The sequence below is a fragment of the Elephas maximus genome, chromosome 3, assembly GCF_024166365.1.
Source record: "Elephas maximus indicus isolate mEleMax1 chromosome 3, mEleMax1 primary haplotype, whole genome shotgun sequence".
Lineage (NCBI taxonomy): Eukaryota > Metazoa > Chordata > Mammalia > Proboscidea > Elephantidae > Elephas > Elephas maximus.
Window position 1 is genome coordinate 22,618,823 of NC_064821.1, and position 16,866 is coordinate 22,635,688.

At 39.6% G+C, this 16,866-nt stretch overlaps 1 protein-coding gene across 1 annotated transcript; it reads right to left on the minus strand.

The window, feature by feature from the left end:
- Positions 1–15,110: 15,110 nt before the first annotated feature.
- Positions 15,111–16,049, minus strand: LOC126074033 (olfactory receptor 7D4-like). The gene has a single exon (XM_049881377.1). It carries the CDS (start codon positions 16,047–16,049, stop codon positions 15,111–15,113), a length of 939 nt encoding a protein of 312 aa, XP_049737334.1.
- Between the last annotated feature and the right edge of the window lie 817 nt (positions 16,050–16,866).

Here is a 16,866-nt window from a genome sequence, read left to right on the forward strand (position 1 = left end):
GACTTTCCCACATTCCTTTCATTTGTATTGTTTCATTCTCATGTGAATTTCCTTGTGCCGAATAAGGAAGCATTTCACTCTGAAGGTTTTTCCACACTGATTACATGAAAAGGGTTTTTCTCCAATGTGAATCCTCCTATTTTCTTTAAAACATGAGCAATCCCTGAAGGCTTCCCTACTGTTAATGCATTCAAAGTGTTTTACTACAGTATGAAGTTTCTTGTGCATAATAAGATTAGAGCTCATCCTGAAAGTTTTCCCACATTCCTCACACTTGTAAGGTTTCTCTCCAGTGTGAATTCACAGGTGTGTCTTAAGGAATGACTGATTATTTGTTGCTTCTCCACAGTGGCTACATTTAAAATGTTTATCTACAGAGGGGTTCACTTATGTCTTCTAAGGCATGGAAGAACACTGAAAGTTTTCCCACAACCAATACATTTATAGGATTTCTCTCCAGTATGTATAATCTTGTTCATGGTAAACCTAAAGGTCCTACTGAAGGCTTTGCTGCATTGATTATATTTGTAGGGTTTTTCTCTAGAATGAATTCTTTCATGTTGTCCAAGCAGTGAGCTGTCCCAGGAGATTATTCCACAGTCATGACATTCACAGTGTTTCTCCCCGATACGATTTCTCTTGTGTCATATAAGGCAATAGCTTGAGCATAGGCTTTCTGCATTGATTACACTTGTAAGGTTTTTATCTAGGATGGGTTCTCATGTACAATTTAATGGATTAGTGGCTCTGAAATGTTTTCCCACACTGACTACATTCAAAGGATTTCCTTCTAATGTGAGTTTTCTCATGCTTCCTAAGATATAGGATTGAACTTAAGGCTTTCCTACAGTCACTGCATTCATAGGCTTTCTATTTTGTATCTTTTCTAGAGCCCAGGCTGGAGGTATGTTCATTTTGTTTACATCCAGGGGATTTTTCCCCAGGACAAATTCTATCTTGTGGTTGAGGTTGTGAAAAATCTCTAAAGGCTCTCCCAGAATCAAAGTATTACTGGGATTTCCCTCTAGTATGAATCGTCTTATTCAAGTACTCTTCATGCTCATGGTTAAAAAAAGTTTCATTACATTTAATGAGTTTATATACATGAATTCACCCCTGTTAATTAACATGAGTTATAAGCACAGAATTTATCATACTAATTGTATTGACCCCATGCATCTCTCAGTTTGTCCTACTTTGGTGGCTTCTGTGTTGTTGTGATATTGGAAGCTATGCCACTAACATTTCAAATACCAGCAAGGTCGCATGTTATACACATATTTCAGCAGAGCTTTCAAATCAAAAAAGACTAGAAAAAAGTACCTGGAAGCCTACTTCTGAAAAAATTGGCCAGTGAAAACCTCGTGAATAACAGGTGAACATTGTCAGATATAGTGCCAAAGGTGAGCCCCTTAGCTAGGAAGACACTCAAAATATGACTGGGGAACAACAGCCTCCTTAAAGTAGAGTTGAACTTAATGATATAGATGGACTCAAGTTTTTGGGACCTTCATTTGTTGATGTTCCATGACACAAAATGTGAAGAAAGAGCTGAAAACATCCATTCATACTCGGAATCTAGAGCATACAAAATAAGACTCTAGGAAAATCGGAAGTCGTCAAAATGACGTGGGATGCATAAGAATCAATATGCTAAGCTTTAGTGAGCAAAAATGGACTGGTATTGGCCATTTTGAGTCAAACAATCATACAATCTACTAACCAGGAATGACGAATTGAAGAGGAATGGCTTAGCATCCATTGCCAAAAAGAAAATTTCAAGATCTATCCTAAAGTACAAGGCTGTCAGTGAAGAGATAATATCAATATGCATGCAAGAAAGACCAGTTCATATGACTATTATCCAAATTCATGCACCAACCACTAATACCAAAGACAATGAAATTGAAGATTTTTACCAACTTTTCCAGTCTGAAATTGATCAAACATGCAGTCAAGAGGCATTGATAATTACTAGTGATTAGAATGCAAAAGTTGGAAAAAAGTAGAAAGAACTGTAGTTAGAAAATATGCCCTCAATGATACAAATGACATCAGAGATCACATGATGGAACTTTGTAAGACAAATGACTCATACATTTCAAATACCTTTTTCAACAACATAAAAAATGATGATACACACGGACTTCACTGGATAGATACACTGGAATCAAATCAACTACATATGTGGAAAGAGACAATGGAAAAGCTCAATATCATCAGTCACAAGAAGGCCAGGAGCCAGCTGTGAAGCATACCATCAATTGGTCATCTGCAAGCTCAAGTTGAAGCTGAAGAATATTAAAACAAGTCCACAAGAACCAAAATATGGTCTTAAGTATATCTCACATAAATTTGAAGACCATCTCAAGAATAGATTCAACACATTGAACACTAATGACCAAAGATCAAATGAGCTGCAGGATGGCATCAAGGACATTACACATGAAGAAAGCAAAAGGTCATTTAAAAGACAAAAAATAAAGATCAAAAAGGGTGTCAGAAGAGACTCTGAAACTTGCTTTTGAACAAAGATTAGTTAAAGTGAATGGAAGAAACGATGAAGTAAAAGAGTTGAAGAGAAGTTTTCAAAAAACAGCTCAAGAAGACAAAGTAAAGTAGTATAATGAAATGTGCAAAGACCTGGAGATAGAAAACCAAAAGAGAAGAAGACACTCAGCATTTCTCAAGCTAAAAGAACTGAAGAAAAAATTCAAGCCTTAAGTTGCAATTTTGAAGGATTCAACTGGTAAAATTTTGAAGGATTCAACTGGTAAAATTTTGAAGGATGCAGGAAGCATCAAAAGAAGAAATTCTCTGAATTTTAATTTCAAGGCCTGAGTGGTTTTTCACTACAACATTCCCAGTACTCTTGTTTTCCTTCACACTGCATGCATCTTTCACATTTAACTAAAAATTACTGTGACAGTTAAGGTTGCATGTCAACTTGGCTGGGTCTTGATTCTCAGTAATATGACAGTTACATAATGATGTAATTTGGCAGTTATGTAATGAGGTAGTCATAATCCATGTTGTGATTTTATGTGATTAGCCAATCAGTCATAAGCAGAATTTCCTTGGGAGTGTGGTCTGTATTCACTATTTATATGGACATTCTGGCAAAACTTATTTGCTTCTTCTGGATCCTGATTCTGACTCATCTTCATCTGGCCTCCGGTCCTCGGGACTTGAGCCAGCAGCCTTCCATACTGCCTGCTGATCTTGAGTTTCATATGTCTCTACAGCCTGTGAGCCAGCAGCCTGCCATCTGACCTCCCAATCTTGGGTTTGTCAGTGTCTGCAACTACGGGAGTCCAGAGAAGCCTCCAGCCTGACTCCTGAGCCATGCACTTGGGACTTGCCACCCTCTACAACTGCATGAGTCATTTCCTTGAAATAAATCTCTCTGACTCACTACATATATATATATATATATATATACACACACACACACTTGACCCAGCCAAGTTGAGATACATATATATATATATATATATATATATCATGGACTGCCAAAAGAATGAACAAATCTGTCTTAGAAGAAGTACAGCCAGAATGCTCCTTAGAAGCAAGCATGGTGAGAATACACCTCACATACTACGGACATGTTATCAGGAGGGATCAGTTCCTGGAGAAAGACATCATGCTCAGTAAAGTAGAGGGTCAGGGAACAAGAGGAAGACGCTCAATGAGATGGACTGACACAGTGGCTGCAGCAAAAGGCTCAAGCATAACAAAGATTGTGAGGATGGCATAAGACCAGGCAATATTTCATTCTGTTGTACATTTGATATTTATGATTTGGAACTGACTGGACGGCACCTAGCAACAACAACAATATATATATATATACACACACACACACACACACACATATATATATATATATATATATATACATACTTACACTTCACTGTGTTTGCTTCTCTAGAAAACCCAGCCTAAGACATTTGGTACTGAGAGTGATTCTAGAGAAACAAAATTGTAAGGATGAGTTTTCTAAACTGGTTTTCAAGTCTGACTAGTCTTAAAGGTGCTGATTACTCTGCCTCCAGTAGGAAAGAGGGTGCTGCTAATCTATGGAATGAGGTGGCCATATTAATATGCAAAATATCACTACCAATGAAAGAAGTATTCGGGAGAAGCAAGGTTCTGTGTGGTGGCATGTTTGATACTTTTTTACAATTTTGTCACAATTGTGACCAAGCTGGTTGGTTGGTCCTAGTTTCTCCAGAAAAAGTGGTTAAAGAAAGACATGAGCTCAGGGTTTCAGAGTCACAGCTCAAGTGCCACATAAAAGACCTGAAATTTGCCACTTGTGTCCTGAAGGGAATCTTTATTTCTTGAAGTAACAGAGCTGATATTGCTGAAAGCCAAATCAAGTCATATTGTAAGAATGGCTGAATTACACAGCCAACTGATTTCCCAACCCCAAATGGTGTCTGAAGTTAAAGTGAGGGCATTGATTGAGAAGAAATGGGATCCTGAAATTTGGGATAGGGACATGTGGGCAAATAATCAGGGATCTGGAGACATTGAGCCTCTGAATTCCATTGAATCACTCCTGTCAAGAGAACCAGCCCTGTTACTTCCATCTGAATGCATTATTCCCTGCTTGTCTGCTAAGCCAACCTCCTCAGTGAAACCACTATCTCCTCCACCCTCACCTGAAGATATTAATGCAGCTGTGTCTGAAGAGCGTTTGTCTGAGATGTTTACTGGTTTGGCATCTGAATCATCATCTGGTGAATCGCCTGGGATGGTTCCCCTGCCAGACATTGCTGAATGTTACCAGGACCAATACTGACCACCTATTTTTGCTTCTAGACCTGTAACTAGACTTAAGTCTCAGTGATCCCCAAAAGGGGAATTACAAAGTGTGTCCCAGAAGGAGGTACACTACACTCCAAAAGAACATGTTAATTTTTCTAATATGTACAAACAGAAACCTGGGAAATATATGTGTTAGAATGCCTATTAAGGGTGTGGGATAGTGGTACAAGGAACTTAAATTTAGATTAGTTTGAATTAATTGATATGGGCCCACTAAGCACAGATTCTTCATTCAATGTTTCAGCTCAAGATGTTGGGAAAGGATCTAACCGTTTCTTTGGCTGGTTCACTGAAGCATGGATTAGGCAGTGACCTACACTGAGTCAAGTTGAAGTACCAGGCCTGCCTTGATATACCTTAGACGAAGGTATCCAAAGGCTTAGGGAAATTGGCATGTTAGAGTGGATTTATCAGGTTAGACTTACAGACTCACACATGAAGTGGCTAGAGGACACACTTTTTACTACAATGGTAAGGGATTTGTGAAGGAAGCCTCAACATCCTTGAAGATTGCTGTGATTGTTATTTTATGTAAGTCATATTTGACAGTGGGAACTACCCTAACTGAGTGAAGACACCTAATTACAATGGGGCTGATTGAGCCCCATGGTGGTAGGAGCCAAATGGATGCACTCAACTGAAAAAGACAAGGTGGGCATGGTTACCAAAATGACAGTGGAGTCAAAGCAGTAATCAGAACAGTCTGACTCATATGAACTTACGGTGTTGGCTACTTAGTCATGGTATGTCTAGGAGTGAAAGAGATGGAAAATCTACTAAATACTTACTTGAACTGTACAAGCAGAGGAATTCTAGGTAAAGTGAACAGCAGTCTAACTCAAATTGCCATATAAGAGAGTCATGGCCCCTAAATCAATTCCAAGACTTAAGCCAGTTTATAGACCCACAAGGGGATACCAAGTCCCCCTGGTGAAGGACCCCACTATACTGTCAAAAACATATACTGTTTATCTTTCTCCCCACCCTGCCACATGTCTGTCAGTTTGTCATACTGTGGTGGCTTGCACATTGCTGTGATGTTGGAGGCTAAGCCACTGGTATTACAAACACCAGCAGGGTCACCCATGGTCGGCAGGTTTCAGCTGAGCTTCCAGACTAACAAACTAAGAGGAAGGACCTGGTGGTCTACTTCTGAAAAAATTAGCTAGTGAAAAGCTTCTGAATAGTCTGATACAGTGCCAGAAGATGAGCCCCTCAGGTTGGAAGGTACTCAGTATATGACTAGGGAAGAGCTGCCTCCTCAAAGTAGACAGACAAGAAAAAAAAAACAAACCCCTGCCACTGAGTTGATTCCAATGCATAGTAATGTTATAGCACAGAGGAGAACTGCCCCATAGAATTTCTAAGGAGTAGCTGGTGAATTCAAACTGTCCATCTTTTGGTTAGCAGCCTGAGCTCTAGTCGACCTTAGTGATGTGGATGGAGTCAAGCTTTCAGGACCTTCATTTGCTGATGTGGCATGACTCAAAATCAGAAGAAACAACTGCAAGTATCCATTAATAATAAGAACATGGAATGTACAAATTATGAATCCAGGAATATTGGAAATAGTCAAAAGTGAAATGAAAGGCACAAACATCAATGTCCTAGGCATTAGTAAGCTGAAATGGACTGGTATTGGCAATTTTGAATAAGGCGATCATATGGTCTACTATGCTGGGAATGACAAATTGAAATTAAAGACTTTTACCAACTCCTGCACTCTGAAATTGATCAAACATGCAACCAAGGTGCACTTATAATTACTGGTGACTGTAATGTGAAAGTTAGAAACAAAGGAGGATTGGTAGTTGGAAAATATGGCCTTGGAGACAGAAATGATACCAGAGATCACGTGGCAGAATTTTGTAAGACCAACTACATCTTCGTTGCAAATGCCTTTTTTCCCCAAATGTAATTCTGTGACTATAGAGGTGGACCTTGCCAAGCAGAATACACAAGAATCATACTGACTACCTCAGTGGAAAGAAATGATGGAAAAGCTCAGTATTATCAGTCAGAACAAGACCAGGGGCCGACTGTGGTACAGACCATCAATAACTCATATGCAAATTCAAGGCGAGGCTAAAGAAAACAAGAACAAGTCCATGAGAGCCAAAGTACGACTTTGAGTATATCTCATATACCACCTGAGTTTAGACACCATCTCAAGAATAGATTTGATGCGTTGAACACTAATGACCAAAGACCAGATGAGTTGTGGAATGACATCAAAGACATCATACATAAAGAAAGTAAAACATCACTAAAAAGACAGGAAACAAAGCCCAAAATGGATATCAGAAGAGAATCTGAAACTTGCTTTTGAACATATAGTAGCTAAGGTGAAAGGAAGAAATGATGAAGTAAAAAAGTTGAACAGAAGATTTCAAAGGGTGACTGGAGAATACAAAATAAGTATATAATCAAATATGCAAAAACCTATGGTGTAGTGGTTAAGCGCTACAGCTACTAACCAAGAGGTTGGCAGTTCGAATCCACCAGGTGCTCCTTTGAAATGCTGTGGTGCAGTTCTACTCTGACCTATAGGGTCACTATGAGTCGGAATCAACTTGATGGCAGTGCGTTTGGCTGAAAGAGATCCATATTTGTGGACATTCCAAAGAAAGATAATCCAACAGAATGCAGAAATTTTCAAACAATATCATTAATGTCACAAACAAGTAAAATTTTGCTCAAGATCATTCCAAAGTGGTTGCAGCAGTACACTGACGGGAAACTGCCAGAAATTCAAGCTGGATTCCAAAGAGGGTGTGTTACGAGGGATATCATTGCTGGTATCAGACAGATCTTGGCTGAAAACAGGGAATACCAGAAAGATGTTATCTTAGTTTTCTGGTACTGCCAATACAGAAATACCACAGGTGGATGGCTTTAACAAGTAGAAATTTATTCCCTCACAGTCTAGTGGGCTAGAAGTCTGAATTCAGGGCACCAGCTCCAGGGGATGGCTTTCTCTCCCTGTCAGCTCTAGAGGAAGGTCCTTCTCATCAATCTTCCCCTGGTCTAGGAGCATCTCAGTGCAGGGAACCCTGGTCCAAAGGATGCACACTGCTCCCAGCTCTGCTTTCTTGGTGATAGGAGGTCTTTTCAGATTCTGCTTCCGGGTTTCTTGGCCTCTTGGCCCCTCAAGCCTCACTGCCTGCATCTACCATGCTGGGGCAAGTGTTCTAAAGCTCTGTAGCTCAATCGATAAGTGCATGGAGGCACCCCACTTTGACAGTAAAATTCAGCTGGAGGACACACAGCTCTCTTGCTCTATGGGTTTTATTTAGCACATACTGTAAAACTATGACAATCATAATATTCTGTATTCCCAACGTGTAGAATACTTGTGTCTCGAAACCAAGGGGTAAAAGTATAAATGACGCAACATAAAATCACTCCCAGTGACACACTTCAGGAGTTTGTGCTTCAGGTTTCCTCCACTCTGGCCTGTTCAGGTTTAGAGGTCTTAATTCATAAAGGGAAAATTCTTCTACTTTACATTCCCACCAGATTTATCTCCACATTTTCACCAATACTGTTATTTTCTCTTTTATTATTTCTTTTATTATCAAAATCATCCTCATGGAAGTGAAGTGGTATCTCAATGTGGTTTGATATGAATTTCTTTAATGACTAATTATGTTGAGCATTTTTCATGTGCTTCTTCACCCTTTGTATATCTCCTTTAAAGAAGTGTCTATTCACATCATTTGCCCAGTTTTTATTACGTTATTTGGATATGGTTGTTGAATTGTAAGAGTTTCTTTTATTCTTTTGTTCCCTTTTATATCATTTTGTTATCTTCCACCATAATACTGCTGAACTAGTATATTGGGACAACCCTATGGTACAGCCAGAAGTAAACTAACTGTGGAGGCATCACAGTCATGTGAGACTGCCTGGGATGAGTCCTTATTGCACATGTTCATTTGACTTGGTTCATTTTCCTAAGCCAGATTTCCCACTTTGATGTTGAGTCTGTAAGCTAGTAGATATTCATCCTATAACATTAATTATCCCCTTAATTTTTGCCAAAAGGCAAGGGCAAGGATGTCATTTTCTATAATTATCTTTTAGGTCTAGTTGCTTTATAATAATATTCAAGTTCTTTATTTCCTTACTGGCATTTTTGTCTAGATGTTCTAATCATTTTTGACAGTTGTCTATTGAAGTCACCAACTATTATTAAAGAATTGTCCATTTTCCCTTCAGTTCCATGTTTGCTTCATATATTTTGGCGCTCTGTTGTTAGGTAGGAAAACCTGGTGTAGTAGTGGTTAAGAGCTACAGCAGCTAACCAAAAGATCGGCAGTTCGAATCCACCAGGTGCTCCTTGGAAACTCTATGGGGTGGTTCTACTTTCCCTAAGGGATGTGCTAATGCTACAAGGGATGTGTTAATGCTATCAATAGCTGTGACTCTCAAAATCCCATTGTGACAAAAATGGAATGTATTTTGGTTAAGCAATCTTTGGCAGATCATGGAAGCAGAATAAGGTCCCTACTTCAAGAAAAAGAATGCAGTCATTAGTAACTTTGCTAATGAAAAACCAAGCAGTGTGAATGCTAAAAGCATCCCTTAGAATTTGTTGAGGATAGAAGGTCACTGCAGACCTCCGGGAGCATGACCGAGATGGAGGTAGAAAGACTCCAGATCAGGTTGGTTGAGGAGAGAGTAAGCAGTGTGGAAAAGAAAAAAACAAGTGCAGAACAAATATTTAGAAGTTTGCAGCAATATTCAAAGAGGAATGGGGGTGATGAGTGAGTCTTATTTACATTGAAAGATATGGGAATATGTTTGACTACATTGCAAATTATAAACTTGCATGCAGACATTGGAACATACAGGATAAAGAAGGGATAAGTGATAGTGTAAAATACTAATACATCAGGAAACCCTGATGGCATAGTGGTTAAGTGCAACAGGTGCTAACCAAAGGATCGGCAATTTGAACCTGCCAGGCACTCCTTGGAAACTCTGTGGGGCAGTTGGATCAGGAATGGATTGAATCCAAAAGTCAGGTGGATATTTTGAAGAGACATTCATCGATAAAATAATTGTGTACAATGGTGGCTGATATTGTGATGGATGGCTACAGTGTCCAGTGAGAGCATATGTCTGGTGGGGACACTATAACTGAGAACTGAAGAATCATGGGTAGGATTCAGCCAAGAGTCATCTCTTTCTAACTCTAGACTAAGCACTATTTTCTCCCTCTATCTGGGCAATTAATTGATTACATTGCCACAAGTGCAGACTGATGAATGCCAAACCATTATATTTGACATCTGAAATGATAGCACCAGTGAGGAATTCTGTGGTCTCCACTAACTCAACAATTCCTAATAATAAGCTGATGTTTTGTTGTTCTTGTTGCTGTTGATAGGTGCCATCGAGTCCGTTCCGACTCACTGCCAGCCCTATTCACAGCAGAATGAAACACTGCCCAGTACTGAGCCATACTTACAATCGTTGTTATGCTTGAGTGCATTCTTGCAGCCACTGTGTCAATCCACCTCATTGAGGGTCTTCCTCTTTTCCACTGACCCTGTACTCTGCCAAGCATGATGTCCTTCTCCAGGGACTGATCCCTCCTGACAACATGTCCAAAGTATGCAAGACTCAGTCTCGCCATCCTTGCCTCTAAGAAGCATTCTGGCTGCACTTCTTCCAAGACAGATTTGTTTGTTCTCTTGGCAGTCCATGGTATATTCAATATTCTTTGTCAACACCACAATTCAAAGGCGTCAACTCTTCTTCGGTCTTCCTTATTCATTGTTCAACTTTCACATGCATATGATGTGATTGAAAATACCATGGCTTGGGTCAGGAGCACCTTAGTCTTCAGGGTGACATCTTTGTTCTTCAACACTTTGAAGAGGTCTTTGCAGCAGATTTACCCAATGCAATGAGTCTTTTGATTTCTTGACTGCTGCTTCCATGGCTGTTGATTGCAGATCCAAGTAAAATGAAATCCTTGATAACTTCAATCTTTTCTCCATTTATCATGGTGTTGCTCATTGGTCCAGTTGTGAAGATTTTAGTTTTCTGTGCTTTGAGGTGCAATCTATACTGAAGATTGTGGTCTTTCATCTTCGTCAGTAAGTGCTTCAAGTCCTCTTCACTTTCAGTAAGCAAGGTTGTGTCATCTGCATAACACAGGTTGCTAATGAGTCTTCCTCCAATCCTGATGCCCCGTTCTTCTTCTGGTATTATTTGTTCAGCATACAGATTAAATAGGTATGGTGAAAGAATACAACCCTGACTCACACCTTTCCTGACTTTCAACCAGTAATATCCCCTTGTTCAGTCCAAACAAACGCCTCTTGATCTATATAAAGGTTTCTCATAAGCACAATTATGTGTTCTGGAATTCCCATTCTTCGCAATGTTTTATCCTCCCTTAAATGTTGTGTCTCCTATTTTCCCTGTCTCCTGGAATATTAAGGCCATCAACTCCTGCACCTTTTAGACCAGTGGTTCCCAACTTGGGCTATTTTGCCCCCTAAGGAACAATTGGTAATGCCTTGACACACTTCTGGTTGTCACAAATGATGAGTAGAGTTCTGGCATGCAGTGATTAGAGGCCAGGGATGGTGCTAAACATCCTACAATGTACAGAATAGTTCTCCACAACAATGAATTATCCAGCCCAAGATGTCAATAGTGCTTAAGTTGAGAAACACTGGTCTAGACTGTTAAACAATCATATTAAAAATATTATCTAAAATATCCCAGCAGTTTTCTATTATTTCACCATGTTATTGAAAATGTTATTTAAAATAAATCTCACAATCTTTCTCTATTCTTTGGTGCTTCTTCTTCTTTTTTTTTTTTTTTTTATGGTCCTTTCTGTAATTCTAAAGTTTTTATTGGTTCACTTGTTTGTCTTTTTTCTTCCCCAATGGAATGTAAGCTATATAAGGACAGGATCTATTTTTTCCTCACATCTTTGTTCCCAGCACCTAACACATAGTAGATTCTCAATAAACATTCCTTCTATAAAATGAATGTATCACTTTGATGGCTATGAGGGTGGTGAAGGAGGAAGACTGGTATTCACCAACTAGATGGTAGACAAGAATTACTTTAGGTGAAGGGAAGGACAATGCACGATACAGGGGAAGTCAGCATGACTGGAGTAAACCTAAAGCTAAGGAGTTTCCATAATGCAACAAAACACTTAGAGGGTCAGAGTAGCAGGGGCAGGGGTCTGGGGACCATGGTTTCAGGGGACACCTAGTTCAACTGGCATAAAAAGTTTATTAAGAAAAGATTCTGCATCCCACTTTGGTGAGTGGCACCTGGGGTCTTAAAATCTAACAAGCAGCCATCTAAGATGCATCAATTGGTCCCACCCCACCTGGAGCAAAGGAGAATGAACACCAAAGACACAAGGAAAATATGAGCCCCAGAGACAGAAAGGGATACATAAACCAGAAACTCCATCAGCTGGAGACCAGAAGAACGAGATGGTGCCCGGCTACAACCAATGACTGCCCTGACAGGGAACACAACAGAGAGTCACTAATGGAGCAGGAGGAAAGTGGGGTGCAGAACTCAAATTCTAGTAAAAAGGCCAGACTTAATGATCTGATTGAGACTAGAGGGACCCCAGAGGTCATGGCCTCCAGACTCTCTGTTAGCCTGAATCTAAAACCATTCCCGAAGCCAGCTCTTCAGACCAAGATTAGACTGGAGTATAAGACATAAAACGATACCAGTGAGGAGTGTGCTTCTTAACTCAAGTAGATACATAAGACTAAATTGGCAGCTCCTGTCTGGAGGCCAGATGAGAAGGCGGAGGGGGACAGAAGCCATACATGGGAAATACAGCGTGGAGAGGAGAAGTGTGCTGTCACATTATAGGGAGAGCAACCAGGGTCACAGAACAATGTGTGTATATGTTTTTGTATGAGAAACTGACTTGAACTGTAAACTTTCACTTAAACCACGATAAAAAAGAAAAAAAAAAAAAAAAATGAATGTACCAGTAAATCTCCTGGAAGTCTAAGATTGAAAGAGACTGAAAATAAAACAAATAGGACAGATATTCTCCCTATGGTAATTAAAATTTTACAAATACACTATTTTTTTCCAAATACTACTAGGAAGCAGTCCCAATGATAAGTACATTCAAGGTAACAAGTTGTACAGGGTAAATCTGGAACTCCTGGGGTGTTTTAATAAATTATTCAACATAAAAAAATCACAGAAAGGGCGGGCACTCTCCTTATCTACTTGTTTCCTATACAGTTATGGAAAGGAGGTCATTACTGGAGGAGACTAGGAAAACAATACCAAACATTGCTTTATAAAATATTTATGAAAGATTTTTGATAGGACCTGGAGCACTGCCCAACCCCAATGTCATTAGAGATGCCATATATTCAAACAATCTAAGATTGCTCTGACCAAACGGACTCTGTCTGTAATACCTCACTCTCTGAAACTGGATTTGGGTGACGAATGTACAACTAAATAAATTTGCTAAAATCATTGGATTATAGCAATGGGACTATTTCATGGTATGTAAACTGTACCTCAGTAAAGTTGTCCAAACTACCTTCAGAAAGTTTTCGATAGAATCATTCAAGGTGAGTTGAAAATACTTACTTTTGTTTACAACAGTTTCTAGTACACATCAGTATGATTATGCCTACTACTTGGAATTGAAATCTTTTTTTTCTCTTTTTTTATACCTCTCTGCCCTCCTCCTCACTTTGTACAAGTAGATAATAAGCTAACCAATTAAGATTTTTCAGTAAATTATTTCTTCTTTTTTTAGTTTTGTATTGGCCACAAAGAACCCAGTTCCTTTCATGTCTCCCTTAATACCTGTTGGTCTTTATCAACTGTCCTAGTTTTGGTTCCCACAGAAGCAGACACTGAAACAAGGATTCAAGTGCAAGCAATTTACTTGAAGGAGCAAGGAATATGTATGGAGAGTGGAGAAGTGACACAGGAAAGAAAATACATCCAGTAAAGTGTGCATTAAGTCAGCTACCACAGTGAGTGAGCAGAATTTTCAACCCTTGGGGAGATTTTGGAAAATGTGCAAAACCCACATCTAAGAATTACCCCCAAGTAAAGAGGTAAATCCCACACCTCTCAGTGAAGGCTACCCCAGAAATAAATAATTACAGATCACATTTGCTACTATGCATTTGGCAAAGTAGGTTCCAGCTGGTGCTGTCCATAGGCAGTCAGACTGGGGTACAATAGAGATGGTGAGAGGACCCCAGGGAATGTGATAGGAGCATCTACTACTCCACCAATCACTGGGTAGACTTAATTCTACCAATATTCTTCTCAAAAAATGAATATCTGAATGCATTCCACAAGTGTGTAACTACCTTTCCGGATGACACCTCCAGAGAGTCCCAGAAAATTAAACCACTTGTGGGAACAACTCTTATTCCACTGTATTCAATACTACATTGTTTTACTATCTTGGGGAGTATATCTAAAAACTGCAATGATGAGACATAAAGGTAAAATGAAATAAGGAATTGGAGAAAGTAAGGAAGAAAGAAAGGGGAAAAGAAGGAAGAAAAGAACCAAGAAAGGACCACAGAGAATGAATCAACATCTCAGGTCATCCAAGGCAGTATATTACTATGAATCATCTGCAAAAACCATCTATCAAATCTAGATTACCACCCTTGAACTTGAAAACCACATCATTGTTCTTATACAAAGTAGGATAGCAAAGTATGGTTGCCAGTTTGAAACCATCCCAATCTCAGACTCTTCTCTGAAAAATGGGGTGAATGAGAATATATCTCAAAGAAATATTGCCATGGTTAAATGAAATCATATGTGTAAAGCAGTAAGGACAGTCCAGATGGGGAAAGCAGTTTGTGATGACTGTTGTATGATTTTGATTTTATTTTGTTCAGGGAAAAACACACACATAACCAAATGAAGGTGAAATGCATCAATGGTTGAGAGATTAACTTTTGGGAAAATCATGTCTGCACTTAACAAGATTAATGATGTCAATCTAAGGTTGGATTTTCTAGGAATGGCTCTAAGAAAGCTGACCAAAGAAAGAACTTTATGGACAGCACATAGGAAAGAAGAGTCAAAAAAATTACTAAGTCAAAACGGTACAATAACAAGTAGAAGGCCAATTATAGTTGCTTTGGGATTGGAAGAAACGGTGCATGTCTTCTGAGGAAGAAAAAAGATCAGGATATTTAAATTCATGATATTTGGCTTTGGGGACTGTGAAGCCCATTTAGCCCTGAGGCCAGTGGCCATCATCATGGACAAAAAGCTGCTCTACAGAGGAGCCTTCCCAGGGCTCCCTTCACATCCTTATTCCTTAGGCTGTATATGAAGGGGTTCAGCATGGGTGTGACCACACTGTACATCACTGAGGCAATAGAGCTTCTCTGGGAAGAATGGGTCACAGCAGAACTGAGGAAAACCCCAAGACCTGTCCCATAGAACAAAGAAACCACGGAGAGGTGAGACCCACAGGTGGAAAATGCCTTATACTTGCCCCCAGCAGAGGACATCCTCATTAAGGTGGAGACAACCTGAAAGTAAGAGAAGAGGATCCCTGAGAGGGGAAACACACCCAGCAGGGCAGTCAACACATACAAGAAGACATAATTGATGTGGGTATCAGAACAGGCCACTTTGATAATCTGAGTCAGTTCACAGAAAAAATGTGGTATTTCAGTGTCTATACAGAAGTTCAGCCGTGTGATCAAGACAATATGAAGCAGGGAGACCCAGAAAAAGATGACCCAAGACACCAGAACCAACAAAACACAGAACCGGGGGCTCATGATGACTGTATAGTGCAGGGGGCGACAGATGGCCACAAATCGGTCATAGGCCATCATGGTCAGGAGGAAATTGTCCAGTCCAGCAAAAATCATGAAGAAATACACCTGAATGAGGCATCCTATGTACGAAATGTCTTTGTTCTGTGTCTGGATGTTCACCAGCATTTTTGGGACCGTGGTAGTAACGAAACAGGTGTCAACAAAGGACAGGTTGGAGAGGAAGAAGTACATGGGGGTGTGGAGGTGAGGGTCAGAGGTAACCGCCAGTATGATGAGTAGGTTCCCAAGCACAGCGACCAGGTACATAGACAGGAAGAGTGCAAAAAAGAGGGGCTGAAGTTCAGGATCCTCTGAGAGGCCCAGCAGGAGGAATTTTGAAAATTTTGTTTGGTTTTCTGCTTCCATGTATTTAGTGTGTAGGCTGGAGAAGGTAAGAGCAACATTCAATGAACTGCCAAATGGCATCTCAGCTAGTCATCACCTTTACAGTACCACCTGCATTTTGTTATTAAGTCCTTCCATTGACTGTGACTCTCAGTTACAGGTAGCCCTTTTCATTTTAAACATATATAATTATTCAGACACTTTAATTCAGCAGAAATTTCTCTTTTTAGCTTCTATTCACTGGTTCTAATTATCCTATTTGAATCTATACTCATAAACCAATTTCCAAGCTAATTGGAAACATGTAATGTGAACTCCTAAGTATGATCTTTTCCCTGATAATCTCCATGCCTCATCCATTCTGGTAACTCTATGTTAGTGATTAAAGGTCATCTGAGCTGAAAATCCATGTCTTAAATGTGACCTGTCACATCCTATTGATGTAACAGTTAACTTTTTGTGCCTTATTTTTTTTCTTTTTTAAAAAATCTGGTTATTGCTATTACCTTCTTTGCAAGGTTTAGAAATGCCTTTGTGAACGGGAGGATCTGTTTTAAAAATAACCCCCACCCCCAAAAAAAATCCAAACCCATTGCCGTTGAGTTGATTCTAACAAAAACAACTCTATAGGACAAAGTAGAACTGCCCTACCATGTTTCCAGGGCTGTTATCCTTAAGGAAGAAGACTGCCACATCTTTTTCCTGTGGAGTTGCTGGTAGATTCAAACCGCTTACCTTCTGGTTAACACTAGAGTGTTTAGCTCCTGTGGTACCAGGGCTTCTAATTAGTAACAGCTATTATCTTTTTTTTTTTTTTCTTATTATCGATGGCAATGGG